At 50.1% G+C, this 18,173-nt stretch overlaps 1 protein-coding gene across 8 annotated transcripts in view; it reads left to right on the top strand.

Annotated features, from left to right (window-relative positions):
* CTNND2 (catenin delta 2) overlaps nucleotides 1-8,671 on the top strand; it is a 958,285-nt gene extending 949,614 nt beyond the window's left edge. For all 8 annotated transcript variants that reach the window (XM_056109040.1, XM_056109043.1, XM_056109042.1 and 5 more), the window contains 2 exons: nucleotides 1,868-1,941; nucleotides 8,185-8,671. In XM_056109040.1, the coding sequence (XP_055965015.1) occupies nucleotides 1,868-1,941; nucleotides 8,185-8,445 (335 nt within the window). In that variant the 3' untranslated portion in view covers nucleotides 8,446-8,671. The remainder of the gene's footprint in view (nucleotides 1-1,867; nucleotides 1,942-8,184) is intronic.
* The last annotated feature ends 9,502 nt before the right edge of the window (nucleotides 8,672-18,173 follow it).

The raw sequence follows: 18,173 nt of genomic DNA on the forward strand, positions 1-18,173 counted from the left end.
GAACAGTGTTGGTGGTGAGACTTCCTCTGGTAGTGTTTGCCACCGCCTTTGGTGCTAGGAACACATCCTCAGCCAAGCCAGGTGAGTCCAATATTTCACATAAGATCACGTGAATTCTCTTGTCCACCCTGCAGCGTTTGTCTGTGCTCGCACTCCAGTGTTTGCTTACAGATCACGTGGCTTCTGATGTCTGCATTGAGATTCTTTCCCACATTCGCAATTGATCCAGGTAGTATTTCAAGGTTATAGAACCTCTCTGAACAACAGCCATCTTCCTTGTTTCTAAGATCTCAGAGGGTGTCCTATCATGTCCCCAAAGAAATAGTCCATCTGTTGTTGGAAGACCCTGGATAATCTCAACCCCCAAATGCAAAAGATGAGAAGTGAGACCCTTCGAAATGTGGGTCCACTGAGGTTTTTATTCCAGTGACCTTTGTGCCCACTCATTCTGCATTTTCTAGTTCAGATGAATCTCCTAGTGTGTCTTCTCTCCTTACTGTTGCTCTGCCCCTGGTCTAGACAAAACTAGCATCAATGAGCTATTGGTTGCACACACAGGACTCTTACAACTCTTTCCTGCTGTCTGAACATACCCCATGTTAATAACATACATTTGAGGAGGGCCACATGGCCCCAGCTAACACACAGCCTGACTCTAAAATCAAACGGACAAGCAGAACTTTTCCACATACCTTTCTAGCAAAATGTCAGGGTTGTTTTCTTCAGCACCTCTCATGTACCTTGGAAAGCCAATCGAACTTCCAATGTCGATTCATATGGAAAGGCAGGGGTGGGGGCATGTAGGAGCCAGAATGCAAAAAGGAAGCATTTCCCTGTGCATCTGCCCTGAGTCAAACATCCAAGGGCAGCGCCCCACTGAGTGTGTGCGAGTGTGTGCAATCACGTTGGGCTGCTAGTGGCTGCATCTCAGTGGCCTGTGAGGATAGTTTGTGTAGCCTCGTTCATCAGCTGTGCGTGCTGGAAACCAAAGATAAGACCTTCATTGCATCACGAGTTACTGGTCATGGTCAGGGAGAAGCCTGCCAAGGTTCTCTTCCTCATCAGCATTCAGCAGCCCTCCCCTTGGATATAACCTGAGCCAGGCCCCACATGAGGGCAAGGGTGAGGATATGGGTCCCGGATGTGAGGACGAGTTCTGGGTAAGCATTCTGGGTGAGGAGAAGAGTTCCGGGTGAGAATCCATTCCAGGTGGGGTTGAGAGATACAGGAAAGGAAAAGGCTTCCGGGGCAGGGAACAGCAAGTGGGCCTGAGGAAGCCGCCCTTCCTCTCCTTGGTTCTGCAGACCAGACAGGATAGATGGGGCCCGGCCGGCCATGGTGTCTGATAGGCCCCAGAACCGCAGCGGCCCACACAGGCCCAGGAGACGCAGGTGCTGCTTGCGGCCTGGCTTCTGGGCCCCTGAGAAATGTGCTGCCTGAAAGATGACAGGGCATTCCTGTGAGCTCAAATTAGAAATTTCATTCTTGTCATTTGCCAGCTAGAAGCAAAGCTGCCAACCCAGATTCCTGCATGCTTCAGGGCAGCTGGTGAACTTGGATTAGCCGCCCATTGGTGCCAGGAAGGCAGACAATAGAGCCTGTGTGATGGCCATCTGTTTGCCACATCTGCCCAGACCCCACCTACCATGTGAGCGTCATACCAGAGGCTGGCACACCCCGGGCCTTGCACAGAGTAACGCCTCTTTCTAGGTTCCTGGATAGAAAGCCAAGTCCAAGGAACTGCCCGTTGTTGTTATCGTGGCCGGCAGCTGGCCACCACAACCCCTCACCCTCATTGGACATCTTGGGCTGTTTTTCTCTTTGTCCTGTTGACTAAAGCTTTTGTTGTTTCATTTTTTTCTTTCAGCTCAAAACACTGGAATTTCCACTTTGTATAGGAATTCATATGGTGCACCCGCTGAGGACATCAAACATAACCAGGTAATGAGGATGCAGAGTCCTGGGGGCTACTTTCTTCTCCGACCCAGTGGAATGTCCTGGAGGTGGAAGAAGCAAGTGAATGGGTAGCTATTCCACATGAAAGTCTGAACCCGAGAGGAGGTTACTGTTGCTTCCCCTGCCCTGGGGGAAACAGCACCCTGGGCAGTGCCCGGGGTAGGGGGTTGGGGGAGCTGGGAAGAGAGCCCTAGATATGAGTGCAAGATGTGCGTTCCTAGGCAAACTGTCCAGTGACTAACAGAGTATGTTTTGTCCCTGCAAAGACAGTACCCAGCACCTACCAAGTCGGCAGTCAGTCTTAGGGATGGTTGATCTGGAGCACAATGAGGAAATGAAGAATTATAATCTCTATGAGTGTTTCTTAATTAGGGCCCATATGGTCCCCTGGGATGTCCCCCCCAAATGGGATACTCTAAAAGGGCCACAGCACAGGCTTAGGAGGCCAACCAGTATGACTCGGGGCAGGGGACCAAGAGCCCCAGTTGGGAAACGCTAAGAAACCCTCATCTCTCAAGTAGCGGGGAATGAATACACCACTACCACCAAGAGAATTTTCTGCTTTCAAAAGCAGTACTGTAGTATGATGAAATAAAATAACCAGTAAGGCATGATTAAAAAAAAAAAACAAAACCAACCCAGTAACAAGGCAGCTTTACAAACAATGCAGATGAATTGGAGGTCTTCAATAAAATGGGTTGTGTCCAAGCCCCAGTTATCCACCTGTCAGAAGGTCCATGGCAAGACATTTAAAGCAAATTTAACAAAAGAGGGAAGAAGCTTCTCCGTGTTAGCCATTCTGTGGTTGTGACCCTGGGTACCCCTCTCTCTGGCAAAGCTGCCTCATTAACAGGCAGTTATGAGGGTCTTAAAAGACCTTCACACAACAGTCAGAGTTCTTGGTCTCCTTTATCTTCTGGCCTGCCTTATGATCACAGAACCTGCGGGGCTCACTCTGGGCTCTGACCAGTTGGGTTCTGGGGCCGAGCTGGTGCCACCGAGAACGTGGGCTTTGGAGAGAGTGAGGTCTGTATTTGGATTCTACTTTGCGACACCATTAGCGCTGAGCCCGGGAAGATGCTTCTTCATTTCTCTGAGCTTGAGTCAGGTCTTTCATTTCTGACATAGGAATTGGATCAGGGTAGATGAGTCGCATGGATTGATCGATTGAATGCTCAATTGGTCAATCGGTCAGTTGACAGTGTTGGAGTGGACCAGTGTTGAGAGGAGGAACTTACCCCAGCACACAGCTCTTCAACCAACAGCAAAGAGAACCTTAGTCTATCCAAGGAATCTGGGAGACTCAAATTGCAGATATCACAGACTTAACTCCAAGTGGCCCTCTCATGCCTGTCCAGCTCCTTGGCCCCTTAAGGTCCCCTGCTGTCCAGCTTGGTCCAGGTGGACGGAAACGGTGCTCATGGACCCGCTGCTCCATGCCACTAAGCTGCTTTCCAGGTGGCAGCCATGATGAAGTTCACTATTTCTTTGAAGAAGGGGTCGATTATTCGTGTAAATCAATTACATATTAAAAGACGGAGTTTCACTTCCTTGTGAGAAGAATTATGTACAGACCATTAGAAGCATTCATTTACACACAACGTGCTAATTACAAATCATTATCTATTAACCAAAACCAATTTCTCGAGGACAGTTCCACGCTGAACCTTAGTTAAATTAATAGGGAATCTCTGAATGTGCTCCCGAGTGATCAAACTGTGGTCTTTAGGAGCATTCCATCATGCCCACTCCCCCTCCTCCCCAATTAGTGCTCACTGCAGTTTCTCTGCACACCTGCAAGTGGGTGCCACGGGAACCACCTTCTGGGGGGAGCACACCTGAGGCGCAGTGTTGGGGCGTGGCAACAAGTGGGAGCTGAGGCAGTCAGAGGGCCGACTTGATCCCACACCTGAAGTCTCACCATCAGCATATGAGCACTCATGGGTTTTCTCTCCTTAACACCTTAACAGAGAGGGGAGCAGAGAGACGGAATGGCGGTGAGGGCACATGCCTTCCATGTGGCTGATCCCAGTTAGATCCCCAGCAACAGACGCTCTCTAAGTATTGCTCTGAGCGTTTCAGCCCTGGGCCTCCCCCAGCACAGCAGAGCGTGGTCCTGCGGGTCCCTGAGCTCTGGTGGCCTTGCTACGCCTGCACCCCATCACCCCATAGTACGTACTTGGCCCCTCGCACTGAACCACCAGCCGGCTTAGTCAAGAATCTCCAGAACTGGGGTTGGAGCGATAGTACAGCAGGTAGGGCATTTGCCTTGCACACGGCCCACCCGGATTCGATTTCCAGCATCCCATATGGTCCCCCAAGGACTGTCAGGAGCAATTTCTGAGTGCAGAGTCAGGAGGAACCCCTGTGCATCAATGGGTGTGACCCCCCCAAAAAATCCCCAGGACTGGGGCCCTCTGAGCTTGAGAATTCCCTCCCTGCCAAAGGCCAAGAGGAGGGAATGAATTGCGGGGTCTTCATCTCCCAAAGGTTCTTGTGAACCTTTCTTCCCTACAAGGTCCCCTCCCTTGGCAACTTGCAGAGAACCTGCGTGGGAGCATGGAACACTTAAATGACAGGGAAGCCCCAGGAAATGTGGAAAACCTCTCCTCTTCCAGGGTAACCAATAGCTCAAACCCTCCACACATTCTAATGTTAATCAACTCTTCCTTGAAACGTTTGGTTCCTGTGGCATATGGAATATTTCTTCTTGTTGTTTGGGGGCCACACCTAGCACTGTTCAGGGCTCGTTCCTGGCTCTGCATTCAGAAAACATCCCTGATAGGGCTCCGGGGCCATATGGACTTCTGGAGATTAAAACTAGGTTGGCCACATCCAAGACAAGTGCCCTGCCCACTGTACTATCTCTCCAGCCCTAACATGTAGAATATTTTGGACAGATTTATTCTTTTGAGACCTGTTTCTTTTTTTTTAATTGAATCACTATGAGATACAGTTACAAAGTTTTCATGATTGAGTTTCAGTCGTACAATGATCGAACACTCATCCCTCCACCAGTGTACAGATAGCACAGTGGTAGGGCGTTCGCCTTACAAATGGCCAACATGGCCGACCCGAGTTCGATTCCTCCGCCCCTCTCGGAGAGCTCTGCAAGCTACCCAGAGTATTCGATATGCCAAACACAGTAACAACAAAGTCTCCAATGGAGACGTTACTGGGCCCGCTCGAGCAAATCGACGATCAACGGGAGGGGGGCCTTTTAATGTCCCCAGTATCCTTCCTACCACCCCTATCTGGCCCTACCTCCTGCCTCAATGGCAGACAATTTCCCCCATACTCTCTCTACTTTTGGGCATTATGGTTTGCAATATAAATACTGAGAGGCCATCATGTTTGGTCCTTTATCTACTTTCAGCACACATCTCCCATCCCGAGTGATCCCTCCAACCATCATTGACTTAGTGATTCCTTCTCTATTCCAGCTGCCTTCTCCCCCAGCTCATGAGGCAGGCTTCCAACTATGGAGCAATATTCCTGGCTCTTGTCTCTACTGTCCTTGAGTGTCAGTCTCATATTATTTTATATCTCACAAATAAATGCACTCATTCTATGTCTGTCCCTCTCTTTCTGACTCATTTCACTTAGCATGATACTCTTCATGTTCATCCACTTATAAGCAAATTTCATGACTTCGTCTTTCCTAACAGCTGCATAGTATTCTATTGTATAGATGTACCATAGTCTCTTTAACCAGTTGTCTGTTCTCAGGCACTCAGGTTGTTTCCAGATTCTGGCTATTGTGAACAGTGCTGCAATGAACATACAGGTTCAGATGTCATTTCTACTGTGCTTTTTTTACACTCCCGGGATGTATTCCCTGAAGTGGTATTGCTGGATCCTTATGGAAGCTCAGTTTCTAGTTTTTTGAGGAATGCCCGTATTGTTTTCCAAAAAGGCTGGACAAGTCAGCATTCCCACCAGCAATGAAAGAGAGTCCCTTTCTCCCCACATCCGTGCCAGCACTGGTTATTCTTGGTTTTTTTGATGTGTGCCGGTCTCTGTGGTGTGAGATGATATCTCGTTGTTGTTTTGATTTGCATCTCCCTGATGATTAGTGATGTAGAGCATTTTTTTCATGTGCCTTTTGGACATTGTATTTCTTTTTTGAGGAAGTTTCTGTTCATTTCTTCTCCCCATTTTTTATTGGGTTGGAGGTTTTTTTCTTGTACACTTCTACTAATGTCTTGTAGATCCTGGATATAGAGACCTGGTTCTTAAGCAGGTATGGTGGAAGGGGTCTAGGCCTCAGTCCTCCAGAGAGGGATAGTAACTGTGCTCCTGGACAGCTAGGGGAAGGCACTGGGTATGACTGCACCTTGCTGGGCCTTGCTGTCGTGGTCTGGGATAGACACACTCAGGTGTGGCAGAGCAGACCCAGGAAAGGGGCGTTGGCTTAGCGTGCTCAGACCTTCTCTTCTACACCTCCCCTTCTCTGAAAGTCATCTAGTAAAATGCTGGTGTTGCTTCCCCACGAAAGTTCAACATAGAATTGCCATAAGATCCAGTCATTCTGCTTCTAGGAGCTTGGCACTGCATTCCCCATTAAAAGTGGGGTCTCAAGCCAAAGAGATAACACAGTGGATAGGGCGTTTGCCTTGTACACAGATGACCTGAGTTTGATCCCTGGCATCCCATATGCTTCCCCGTACGCCACCAGGAATGATTCTGGAGTGCAGAACCAGGAGTTACCCCAGAGCATTGCCAGGTGTGGCCCAAAAAAGATAAAACTAGTGAGATGTCAAGAGCTGTTTATGTCTGTAGTCATAGAGCCTGCAGCAGTATTCACAACCGGCACGTGGGCCTGTGAGTGGTGGGTGATAGCCACTGGGGCTTGCTCAGGCTGGAGTATGGCTCAGTCTTACCTACTCTGTTCTGCACATTCACTGGAGCTGCTGCGGAGCATGAAAGGAAGAGCCCGCCACTAGATGGGCTCCAGGCGTCAGGCTGAGTGACGGAGGCCAGACCAGATGCTGTGGGTGGGAGCTCGGAGCCATGAGGTCTCCGAAGGTCAGGGTCGGGGACAGGAAGGGGAATGGCGGTCACCACCAAAGGCTGCAGGGGCGGGGAGTGGGGGAGGAGTTTGGCTTAAGGGGTTCAGCATTTCTTTGAGGAGGGGCAGAAAGTTCTGAAGATGGATAATGGAGATGGTTGCCATGCTGTGAGAGCACTTGGTGCCCCTGAGTTAACCACTGAAAATTGTTAGAATAGTGGATTCTGTGTCATACATGTGATTTTTATAAATTTAACATTTTATTATTTTCATATATATTTTATTATTGAATCACTGTGAGTATAATTACAAAGGTTTCATGATCGGGTTTCAGTCATACAATCAATGATTCAACACCCCCCTCCACCCCCCTCCACCAGTGTACATTTTCCACCACCAGTCCACCAGTGTTCCCCTTATCCTCCCCCACAGCCTCTATTGCAGGCTCTCTCTCTCTCTCTCTCTCTCTCTCTCTCTCTCTCTCTCTCTCTCTCTCTCTCTCTTTCTTCCCCCCCTTTGGGTATCATGCAATACAGATACTGAGAGGCCCTCATGTTTGGTCCTTTACCCACTTCTAGCACACATCTCCCATCCCCAGCAATCCCTTACACCCATCATCATCAAAATGGTTCCTTGTTTCTACCATCCTTGGGCATTAGTTTCCTATTTCATTTTTTATATCCCACAAATGAGTGTAATTTTTTTTGCGGGGGATACTCCTTGCCACTTGGGAGCTCCTCCAAGTTTGCCATTTGGGGGTGAATACTGATGGAGCACAGGCAACTGTGATGTCCTGGGGATCAAACTCAGTCTCCTGCATGCAAAGCAGGTCCTCAGCCTGTTGAACTCTCTCACCCACCACTGTCTTTGTTTTAATTTATTAACTCTCACCCCCCCACACACAGGTGTCAAACCATTGCCAACCACTAATCTCTAGAGCATTTTTCAGCCGGGGCCACAGCCCCAGGTCACAGACACACCCAAGGTCACAGATGAAAGTCGTGTCAGGGGAAGGGCGCACCCGTGGGATAGGAGGACCCCGGAAGGAAACACAGTCAGAGGGTGGAGATGCACTAGTGTAGCAGGAGAGTGGGGGATCCAGGTGTGACAGCAAAGGCAACTGGCCTCTACAGTAGCAGCGGGCACTCCCAGGCTGGCGGTTGGATGGGTCACGCATGTCCATGGGGAGACTGGCTCACGGTCATCTCCCCCCGCAGGTGTCAGCCCAGCCCGCCCCGCAGGAGCCCAGCAGGAAAGACTACGAGACCTACCAGCCTTTTCAGAACTCCACGAGAAATTACGACGAGTCCTTCTTCGAGGATCAGGTCCACCACCGTCCTCCGGCCAGCGAGTACACCATGCACCTGGGGCTCAAGTCCACAGGCAACTACGTGGACTTCTACTCTGCCGCCCGTCCCTACAGCGAACTGAACTATGAGACCAGCCACTACCCCGCCTCCCCCGACTCCTGGGTGTGAGGGCGCCCGGGCCCGAGCATGTGCATGCATATCCCACGAGACATGGCGTTTCTTTGTTTTCTTCTCATTTTACTTTTCTCCCCCCCCCCCCCCTGCAAAATTTAGTTTGTTGAAAGCCTGTTTCCGTAGGAAGGCCGTGGTAAGCAGTAAGGACCTCTCCAGAGCTCTCTTAGCAAGCTAAATGAACCGAACCTGGAAGGCCGAGCACCTAAGGCGGCCCAAACCAGGACCCCTGTCGTGTGTCCGGGCAAACGTGCCCGCTTGGAGCATGGCCCAGAGAAGCAGAAACGGTGGCACAGGGGGATGCGGGGAGCCCAGCCGGGGGCAGCTTCGCACACACACTTTCGGGAACGGTTTCTCACGCTTTGTTTACTCTCTCCATCCGTCGTGATTCTAGGCTTCCAGTGCATCGGGGTTCCTCTGTACAGCGAGGTGTTTCTTGCCTTTTGTTAATGCATTGTTGTAAAGTATTTGATGTACATTACAGATTAAAGAAGAAAAGTGCATTGTGTATATTACACAAATGCCCAAGTGTTCCTCATCTATGGTTCTGAATATTGCTTCAATTTCAATCTTTTGAAAGATGTATGGATTTCCAGTTTTTCCTTTTCTTTTCTTTCCTCCTGGTATGTTTTAACAAAAAAAAATGGGGAAAAAAAGGAATATTTAGCAGTATTGTTCGTTCTGATATGTGAATTTGTTTGTGGCAACTAAGCAAGGCATTCAGCAGTTTCTGACAATTAACATCCATCATTCCACACTCCTTGTCAACAAAGTGCTTTTTCACTGCCTAAAATTTTAGATGTAGATATTTGAAATAGATTTTTTCATTTATACCAGTTTTCTTTATGATGATACAGTGTTAAAAGAAAATAAATTACAATTGATCTGTCATCCATATTTGCTAAGAATGTCTATTTCCAAGGACCTGTCTTACAAAAATACACATTCTTGCTTGTATGTCTGTGCGTGTGAGTGTGTGTATGTCCACAAATGTAGAACAATGACCTGTGCGAGGTGTCATGTGGATAGAAGCGATTTCATTTGCTGTCCATCTCGTGTGCACTTGGTTCTCAGTATTCCTGTCCATCCGTTTGTTCTTTTCGTCCTGTATCTTCTCACCATCTAGTGACTCAGGATATTAGGCCAGTTGAAGTGAAGTTCTAGGGTTCTCACCACGCACACATCCTTGGACACACAGTCCCTCTGAAGGTTCATCCCCTTTCATGTTTGATGCCCTCAGAACATAACACACCATAGGCAACTCGATCATTTCACTTGGGGGCCAATTACTTGAAGTATCCACAGAAAATGTCAACTGCTCGCCTTATCCCCCCCAAACTTTTCTGTTCATGTGGCAGGGAGCAGTAGACAATTAAGGATTAGATTATTAAAACTGAAGCTAATGTTAGACTAGTGGTTAACAGAGCTAAGAAATAAGGCTAACCATTTAAAAGAACACGGGCTGTGGGTAAATTAGCTTTGCTCTTTAGATGCAAGTGACTGAGGCCAGTAGGTGCCTAGTAAATGTTCATTGTTCTTGGAAAAAATAAAAAAAAGTAACAAAAGAAATTGGCTGCCATCTTCCTTTAAAACTTGCCTCCCTGTACCCCATGTAGTTTAATTCAGCTCAGAGTAAAATCAAGGGTTCCTTCTCCAAATTAACAGCTATCCAAAGATTCCTGGTTCATGCATATTCTTTTGCAAATGAAGAGCTAATTTCCAGACCAGAGCTATAGACAGAAATTTGCATACGAATTGTTCTCCTAATGAGGTGCAAGTTAGACCTTGTGGCATCATTTACAAGGACTCCACATGTCTGAGTCTTCTCCCTGGGAGGACTGATTCAGCCTCTCCTGAGAAATAGGCAGCAGACGCGGAATATACTGTTTCCTCTTCATCTCATTGAAGAACTTGATCATCAGGTGGATGGGACAGGTTCATACCGCGGTAGAGAGCCAGATCAAGGTTTCCAAAGGCAAACCACAGCACCAGGGCCTGGCTTGAGCCGTGCCCAGGACAACTAAGGCAAGTGCTGAGAAATAGTCCTTCTCAAGCGCCAACCTTCTTTCCCCTTTAGGATTTTGAGTCTGTTGGCATGCAAGACAAGGACATCTGTGCCACAGGTGACTCTTGGAGCACGGGTCCTGCCAGGTGGATGGTTTCGAGCTTCTGCCATCAGAGAGGGAGGTTGGGGAAGCTTCAAGTGTTTACAGCCAATCAGGCCAGTTCCTGTTTACACATACACAGGTAAGTAGGAAGAGGGAGAGAAATGGCAGATGGCGGGCGGATGATTGAGCTCTACTGAAACTTCATCACTGCAAGGATGGGAGCAAGAGAACTCTCTTTCCAGAGGTCGGAGTTTATTGCTGCCCAGCAGAAGCCAAGAACTCATTCCGGTTAGTTGCTTCCTGTTTCCTTCCATGCAGAGCTGCAAACGCTAGTCCGCAGCCCAGGGCGCAGGCCGGCTACGCTCAGTAGGAGAATGACATTCAGGGAGTGGTTCGGAGGAGCAAAGTCTTTGTTTGGATGGACCCATGGCAAGTCCCAGTTGCACTTATAAATCTGAGCTGGTAACCGAGGCAGTCTAGCTGCTGGTAAATGCTGGCTCCGACATCGTGGCTTACCACTAGGCATTTGGCTAGAGGGACATTGGACCTGGCCTTTATGGCTAGGTGGCCACCCTCTTTCTCATGTGACCTCTGCAGGGAGCTAGAATGCAGAGGAGCTGGGTCCTGAGCACTCAGAGCCTGAAAGGGAAGGGCTGTATCTCTCCAGGGCTGACACGTTTCCTCTGCAAGTTCACATCTGCTGTTCCCAGTTTTATTCCACAATAGATAAGACACAAAGACAGAAGACAGCTAGCGAATAGACATAGAATTGACAGATGAGCAAGTAGGTGGTAGATAATTGATAGGTGAGATTATTACCCAGATTGTGAAGTATCCTCAAACTCCCCCAGTCTCCTGTGACAATAAAGGTGCAAAAATCAGCTGATGGTGGATTCTTCATTCATAATGTCAAGGTAACAGGAAAAAAAAACTTTAAGTGGAAAAAAACGCATTTGTTTGTTTTTGTTCTCATTGTGCCAAAGTGACCAAACGTGGCCCTCAAGTCCCCTCCAGATCTTGGCCTGTCTGCTAGATTGGAATTGGGTTTTTCAGATGAGCAGAGGGAAGGGAAGATACTAGAAAATTCCTTTTCCCTCTCAGTCCTGGTGGAGGACCCTCTAGACACCCTTTGTCTGTGGCAGGAGGCGAAATCCAGACATTGTGCATTAAAAAAAAAATCTATTTTTTTGACCTTCGGGGTTTTTCTCATCAGGAAAAGGTTGAAAAGCACTTAAACACTGCCAGCAATGTCCATCTTTAGAAAAAAAAAGTACATTCTAATCGACTCAATTGTACCATCACACCCTCCTGCTTCTAGCCTTTTCAACCATGAGTTAGGTAACACCTTAGGCTTGAAGGAATGAGCACAGCCTGGTGCCAACTGTCATGGCTCACCTGTGGCCCGCCCTACAGTAACACAACATGGCTAACCTGTGGCCCATTCCATTGTAGCAATGTAGGAAGCCTTCCACACCAGTGCTGGGCTGGACTATTGCTCCGTGCTCAGGGCTGGTGCTTTACAAACACAGGGACCTGAGTTCAAGTCTTGTCCCCACATTATCCACCCCCCCCCATCCCTTCAGGCACACACAGGATCCCAGGGTACTTCCTCCTCGTGTTGGACCAGCTGACTTCTTGGCCAAGTATTTCTGGGATTGACCCTCTGGTTCCTGAGCACCCTCAAAACCCCCTCCAATAAAAGCAGTGTTCAACTTGAGCAGCAAAGGATATTTTAGTTCACTGCATAATTGTTAAAGACCTTTGTTTTGGTTTGGGAGGGGAGGGAGTGGAGCGTGATTTTCTTTTTTTTAAATATTTACAGGTTAGAAAACAGTTTCTGAATTGAAAAAGCAAAAAGGATGTAATGGTATGCAGTGAAATCTGGTAGATCTTGATTTCTGTTCTTTTGCTCTCTTTTACTAAGCTCTGTGGGCAGTGGGTGTCTGAGAGGGGCTCCCCAGGAAGGGAGGGTGCACTGCATAGGGCTAAGCCCCTTCTCTCCACCGGGCAGGACACACATTTCTCTGAGAGCACTGTCTGCACACAACACAAGCCTTCCCAGCACCGTCCTCCCTGTGCTGTGCTCCTGCACAGTTCTCCCTTCATATTCCTCCTTGAACTGTCCTCCCTGAGCTGTCCTCCCTGCGCTGTCGTCCCTTCTCAGTCCTCCCGGCGCTGTCCTCCCTGCTCTGTCCTCCCAGCACAGTCCTCCCAGTGCTGTCCTCCTTGTGCTGTCCTCCCTGCACTGTCTCCCTGCGCTGTCCTCCCTTCTCAGTCTTCCCTGCGCTGTCCTCCCTGTGCTGTGCTCCCTGCACTGAAGAACAAGGAAACTTGCTAGGTGTATGTGTTCTTGATGCCCCAGGCTCCAGGCAGAGAGGAAAGAGCAGAACAGACCCGTCATGGCTCCGAGTTTCTGGCAGAAAACAGGGAGAGTTGGCCAGGCTGACTCTCCCCATGAAGCGATCACAGTAGCAGCGAAACTCTGCGGAGAGGCTGGCTCTCCCAGTCACGTGCGTGAGGGGCTTCTGTTCACAGCGCAATCCTCCCTGCACAATCCTCCCTGCGCTGTCTTCCCTGCGCAGTCCTCCCTGCGCTGTCCTCCCTGCACAGTCCTTCCTGCTCTGTCCTCCCTGCGCTGTCCTCCCTGTACAGTCCTCTCTGCACTGTGCTCCCTTTGCAGTTCTCCCTGCGCTGTGCTCCCTGTGCAGTCCTCCCTGAGCTATTTTCCCTGCGCTGTCCTCCCTGCATAGTCCTCCCTGAGCTGTCCTCCCTTCGCAGTCCTCCCTGCACTAATCCTCCCTACACTGTCCTCCCTGTGCTGTGCTCCCTGCGCAATCCTCCCTGAGCAGTCCTCCCTGCGCAGTCCTCCCTGCGCTGTCCTCCCTGCGTTGTCCTCCCTGCGTTGTCCTCCCTGCGTTGTCTTCCCTGCACTGTCCTCCCTGCACTGTCCTCCCTGCGCTGTCCTCCCTGCACTGTCTGCACTCAGGCCCTCCCAGCTTCGGGGCCTCCCACTGAACTAACAGGAATCTCCCACCGACTCCTCTGAGCTCTGCCCCAGACTGCGAAGAGGAGAAAGGCCAGTCGGCCTGTGCCAGCTCAACTCACCAGCCTGCATGGGTGGCAGGGCCTGCAGGAACCCGTCTGAGAACACGCAGGCAAACCCAAGCTGGGGAAGGCGTGGGGTGCTCTGGGGCCCGGGCAGGTCAATCCCACTGCAGGGGATCAGGCTAAGGCTGGGCTCGAGCTCATTGGGACCAAACTCCCCTCCCTCCTCCATCCACTTAGGAAATTCCCAAGGCCCGTCTCTCTCCCATCCTCAATCCCAAATCACAGAAGCTGGCCCAGAGCAACAGGACAGCAGGTCAGGCACTTGCCATGCACGCGGCCAGCCTGGGTTCGAGCTCCGGCATCCCATACAGTCCCCTTGAGCCCGCCAGGAGTGATGCCTGGGTGCAGAGCCAGGAGTGACCCTTGAGCATCACCAGGTGCAGCCCCAAAGACAAGCATAATCACAACAACAACAGACCCAGACGCCAGACACTGCCTCCTAACTCTCGTGGTGGCCACCCCTGGCCTGACATGTGTGACACCCTTAGTCCCCTTCAGCTGACTCTCCTCCCCACTGCGTGGGGCTTGCCAGGGGCTGCCCAGACTCAACTGAGACACAAGTTGTTGGGGAACGATCACGATCATGATCACAATCATCCTGTTGTTCGTCGATTGCCTCGAGCAGACACCAGTAATGTCTCCTTCCTAGCCCTGAAATTTTAAAAGAGCTATATTCAATGCTCTTTCAGGGTTAGTAGAATGAGACCCATCATTGTTACTGGTATATGGCATATTGAGTACAACACGGGAAGTTTGCCAGACTCTGCTGTGCGGGCAGGATACTTTCGGTAGCCTGCCAGGTTCTCCAAAGTAAGAAAGAGAGAGTAAGATGTTGCTTCCGGGAGCTGGGTTTTATAGCCTCTGGGTCTTGGCCATTGATGGGACCAACCTGGCGCTGGCAGCAGCTGGTGGGTGTGACACCTATCTACTGGAAGATGGGGGATCTGGGTGGAGAAGGCCCAATCCCGATTCGAGCAGGCTTGGAGATCTCAGCCCCGGGACCCGCATGCCTGGGTTCCTCTGCCGGTTCCTTCATGCATGAGGCTTGTTCGAACGTGTGGAAAGTGGCAAGTAACCTAGGCCATGGCAAAGTGCCCTCAATTGAGGTCTCAGCATGGCTGTGGTTGGTTCTGGAGGTCTTGGGCTGCTGGGGTTCTGCTGGGGGGGGAGGGGGAAGGGAAACCCAACCTGCCCTCCTCCAAGGGGCCCTGGTGAGGACAGCCAGGCACAGGGGCAGGAGACTCTGCAGTTTTTCCCAACAAGGATGATATATGGGAAGATGACAGGCACATGGAGAAACTACTAAGGACGACAGGCGCATGGAGAAACTACTCTGGGTGTCGGCCGATGGCCGTTCACTTTATTGCCAAATACACACATATTTTACAGCGGGTATCTGCTTAAGAGTATGGTCCAATCACATAAAGTTTAGCATTACTGACTTATCACCTTTCCAACTCTGCGTTGCCCTGGTCCACTCTGAATCAGGGCAAGATGCTGCAGTTAGGAATGACTCGCTCAGTGTAGGTGACAATTCTTGGAGTATGAGACTCAACACCACTGGATACGTGGTGCCTGTCAAATGCGCTCAGACACTCCCTACTGGGGCTCTCTGCAGGAACGGGTCTTATCTGCTGTGCAGGGACAGATCTGCTCTGGTGCCTGTTGCCACGCTCCACAGCAAGTAACCTAGGCCATGGCAAAGTGCCCTGTGAAACCTTCACGTTTCGGAGTTGAGTTTGCTGACACGGGGCTCGGGAAGTGAGTACTGATAAGATGCTGGATTTGTGGGCTTTCTTCCTTGGGCTGATTTCTGGCCTGCTCTGGAGCCCTTCAGAGAGCAAGCGGCCATTTCAGTTTAGGGTCTCCATCCACACTGCGGGCTCCTCAGGTAAGTGCTCCTTCTCATCACTTCCGCCCACCTCTCTGTAATAAACTACGCAGTGACTTAGGGAGTAACAAGCAGTGAGACTCTGGTGTGACAGCCGGTGGCGTTAGGGTTCAACACACTGATGTATCCGGTGACTTAAAAACAACCTTCCCCACACAGTGTTCTCGGGTCCTTTTCCGCACCAAAGAGCTGCTATAAAAACCTAACTCGTAACTGGCAAGTCAGTATCCCCCAAACCCGTCTGTCATAAATGGAGCACAGAGAAGAAACAAGCCCCCTCACAGTCTTAAACCAGGCCAAGATCTCCCCCAAAGGAATCACACAAAGACAAGTTGCGATGCAATAAGTAAAGGGTCTTTATTGTCTAGCTCGAGCTAGGGTCCAAGTCTCATTCAACGCAGTGGAGTCTTGACAAGGACCCTGACTCCAAGTCACAAGCCGTTTATATAGGGTTCAGAGTTAAGAGCCGTTTATATACTGGTCTATTTTTAGCATTGGCCTTATTACATCAATGGTCAGCAATTAGACAGCAGGTACCAGTCACAGTTGGGGTTCTTTCCAAGAAGGGTGCAGTGACCCCTCATGACAGGCCAGGTCCAACTGCCTAGTTTCTTATCTATTTGGAAGTTTAAATTATATAAGATAAGTTTTAAACTCAATTGAGGGTTTACTAAAACTGCAAATCCTGCCTCAGGGAAGCAGAAACTGAGGCCTAGTTGAGACTTAATGTTAACTGCATGCAGCTTATCATGGCATCAGTTTCTCCCTCACACCAGCATGCAGAGTGATAGGAAATAGTGAATGCAGAGTCTAAAGCCAGGAGTTCAGGCTTCAGACCAGAGAATCCTTTACCTTAACCTTCCAACAATTACCACATGGACCTCACACATCTTCTATTGTCCTCTATCTGCTGGCTCCTTGCTTTTATTAAATAAAGACCTGGACAAAGTGCCCAGTTCCCTAGAATACATAGGTAAGGCCAAGACACGGCCCAGAGGGCTGGTGGCGACAATCTCAAGAAGACAGAAGAGGTGCTTAGCACTTTAGTGCATGGTGGGCCTGGACGCTGGGGTTAATGACAGTCTGTGCGCTTGGGGACCTTGCCAGCATCCCTAGCTGGAATGCCTGCGGGAATTCCTGGCACCTCCACTTGACGTGGGAACCACAAAAATGAAGTCCATGACCTCAAAACAAATTGCAGGAGGGAGTTCTTGCTGCTTCTGCAGAGGAAACCTGTGACTTCCAGCTGACGCCTCCCCAAAGCAACAGGACCAACAAGCTTCTCCAAACACCGGCCGCCCACCTCCATGCTCCAGTCTCCCCAAGGCCCAGTCCTTTCTTGGGGCTCATGAAAAGTCCAGAGGACTTACCTGAACTGACATCAGAGAGCCTCCCACGGCTGAAGGGGCTGGGGGACTAGTTCCCAGCAGGTCTCACATTAGCTTAGCCCACAGAGAAGCGTTATCTGGGAGGGGAGGAAGTGGGCGTGGTGGGAATCCTATGGTGATGAAGCATTTCTCAGCACATCTGTGGGGCTTCCAGACTCAGGCCGGGGTCCAAATGAAGTCTGAGAATGCTCTGGGTATTTATTAATGACCGGGCTTGGGCCCATCAGGAGAGAACTGAAGACACAGCTGTGTTTCCCAAGGCCCCGACTCTCGGCAAAGACTGAGAAGAACGAGGAAACTTGCTAGGTGTGTGTGTGTCCTTGATGCCCCGGGCTCCAGGCAGAGAGAAAAGAGCAGAACAGACTGATCATGGCTCCGAGTTTCTGGCACAGGACAGGGAGAGGTGGCCAGGCTGCCCCTCCCCATGAAGCGATCGTAGTAGCCGTGAAACTCTGCAGAGAGGCCTGGCTCCCACAGTCACGTGTGTGAGGGGCTTCTGTTCACACAGCCGGCTCCTGTGCTCCCGGACATGAATCTCCCAGAAGGCGGCAAGCCAGGTTCAGGGCCCCGGTCAAGTCATCGGGGCCTGAATGTGCAGCTTTCGGCCTCTCTCCAGCCGCCCTGGCCTGTGGTTGCAGGTTCAGATGGAACAGGGATCCAGAAAGCTCATCCTCTCAACATCAAACCCATGGAGCCAGAGTAACTTCACAGAGCCAGAGCTGGGCTGGGCACCCATTTATCTTTAGGGAAGCCCCTGCTCATCCCTGATGTGTGATAGATGGGAAAAGGGAACGCTCAGAAAACACATCCTTCTATTTTTTTTAAACTATATTCATTGGGGGTGGGGGTAGAGTGATTTGGGTTACACCCGATGGTACTCAGAGGACCAGATGTGGTGCTAGGGAACACGCTGAGCTTAGCAGTGAGGGCAGCCAAGCACCTTAACCCCTGTGCACTCTCTGAACCAACACACAAAACTTTTTAAAAGTTTATTTTAAAATAATTTAGGGGATGCAGAGAAATAGCATAGCAGGCAGGGTACTTGCCTTGCACAGAACTGACCCGGTTTTGATCCCTGGAACCCCATATAGTCCCTCAAATCCTTCCAGGAATTAAGTCCTGAGCACCCCTGGGTGTGACAAAAAAAAAACAAAACAGGAAATGTGTTTGTTTTGGGGCCATACGTGTTCTACGCTCGGGAATCACTCTTGGTGGGACTCAGGGAATCAT

This window comes from Sorex fumeus, unplaced genomic scaffold (genome assembly GCF_029834395.1).
Source record: "Sorex fumeus unplaced genomic scaffold, SorFum_2.1 ptg000264l, whole genome shotgun sequence".
Lineage (NCBI taxonomy): Eukaryota > Metazoa > Chordata > Mammalia > Eulipotyphla > Soricidae > Sorex > Sorex fumeus.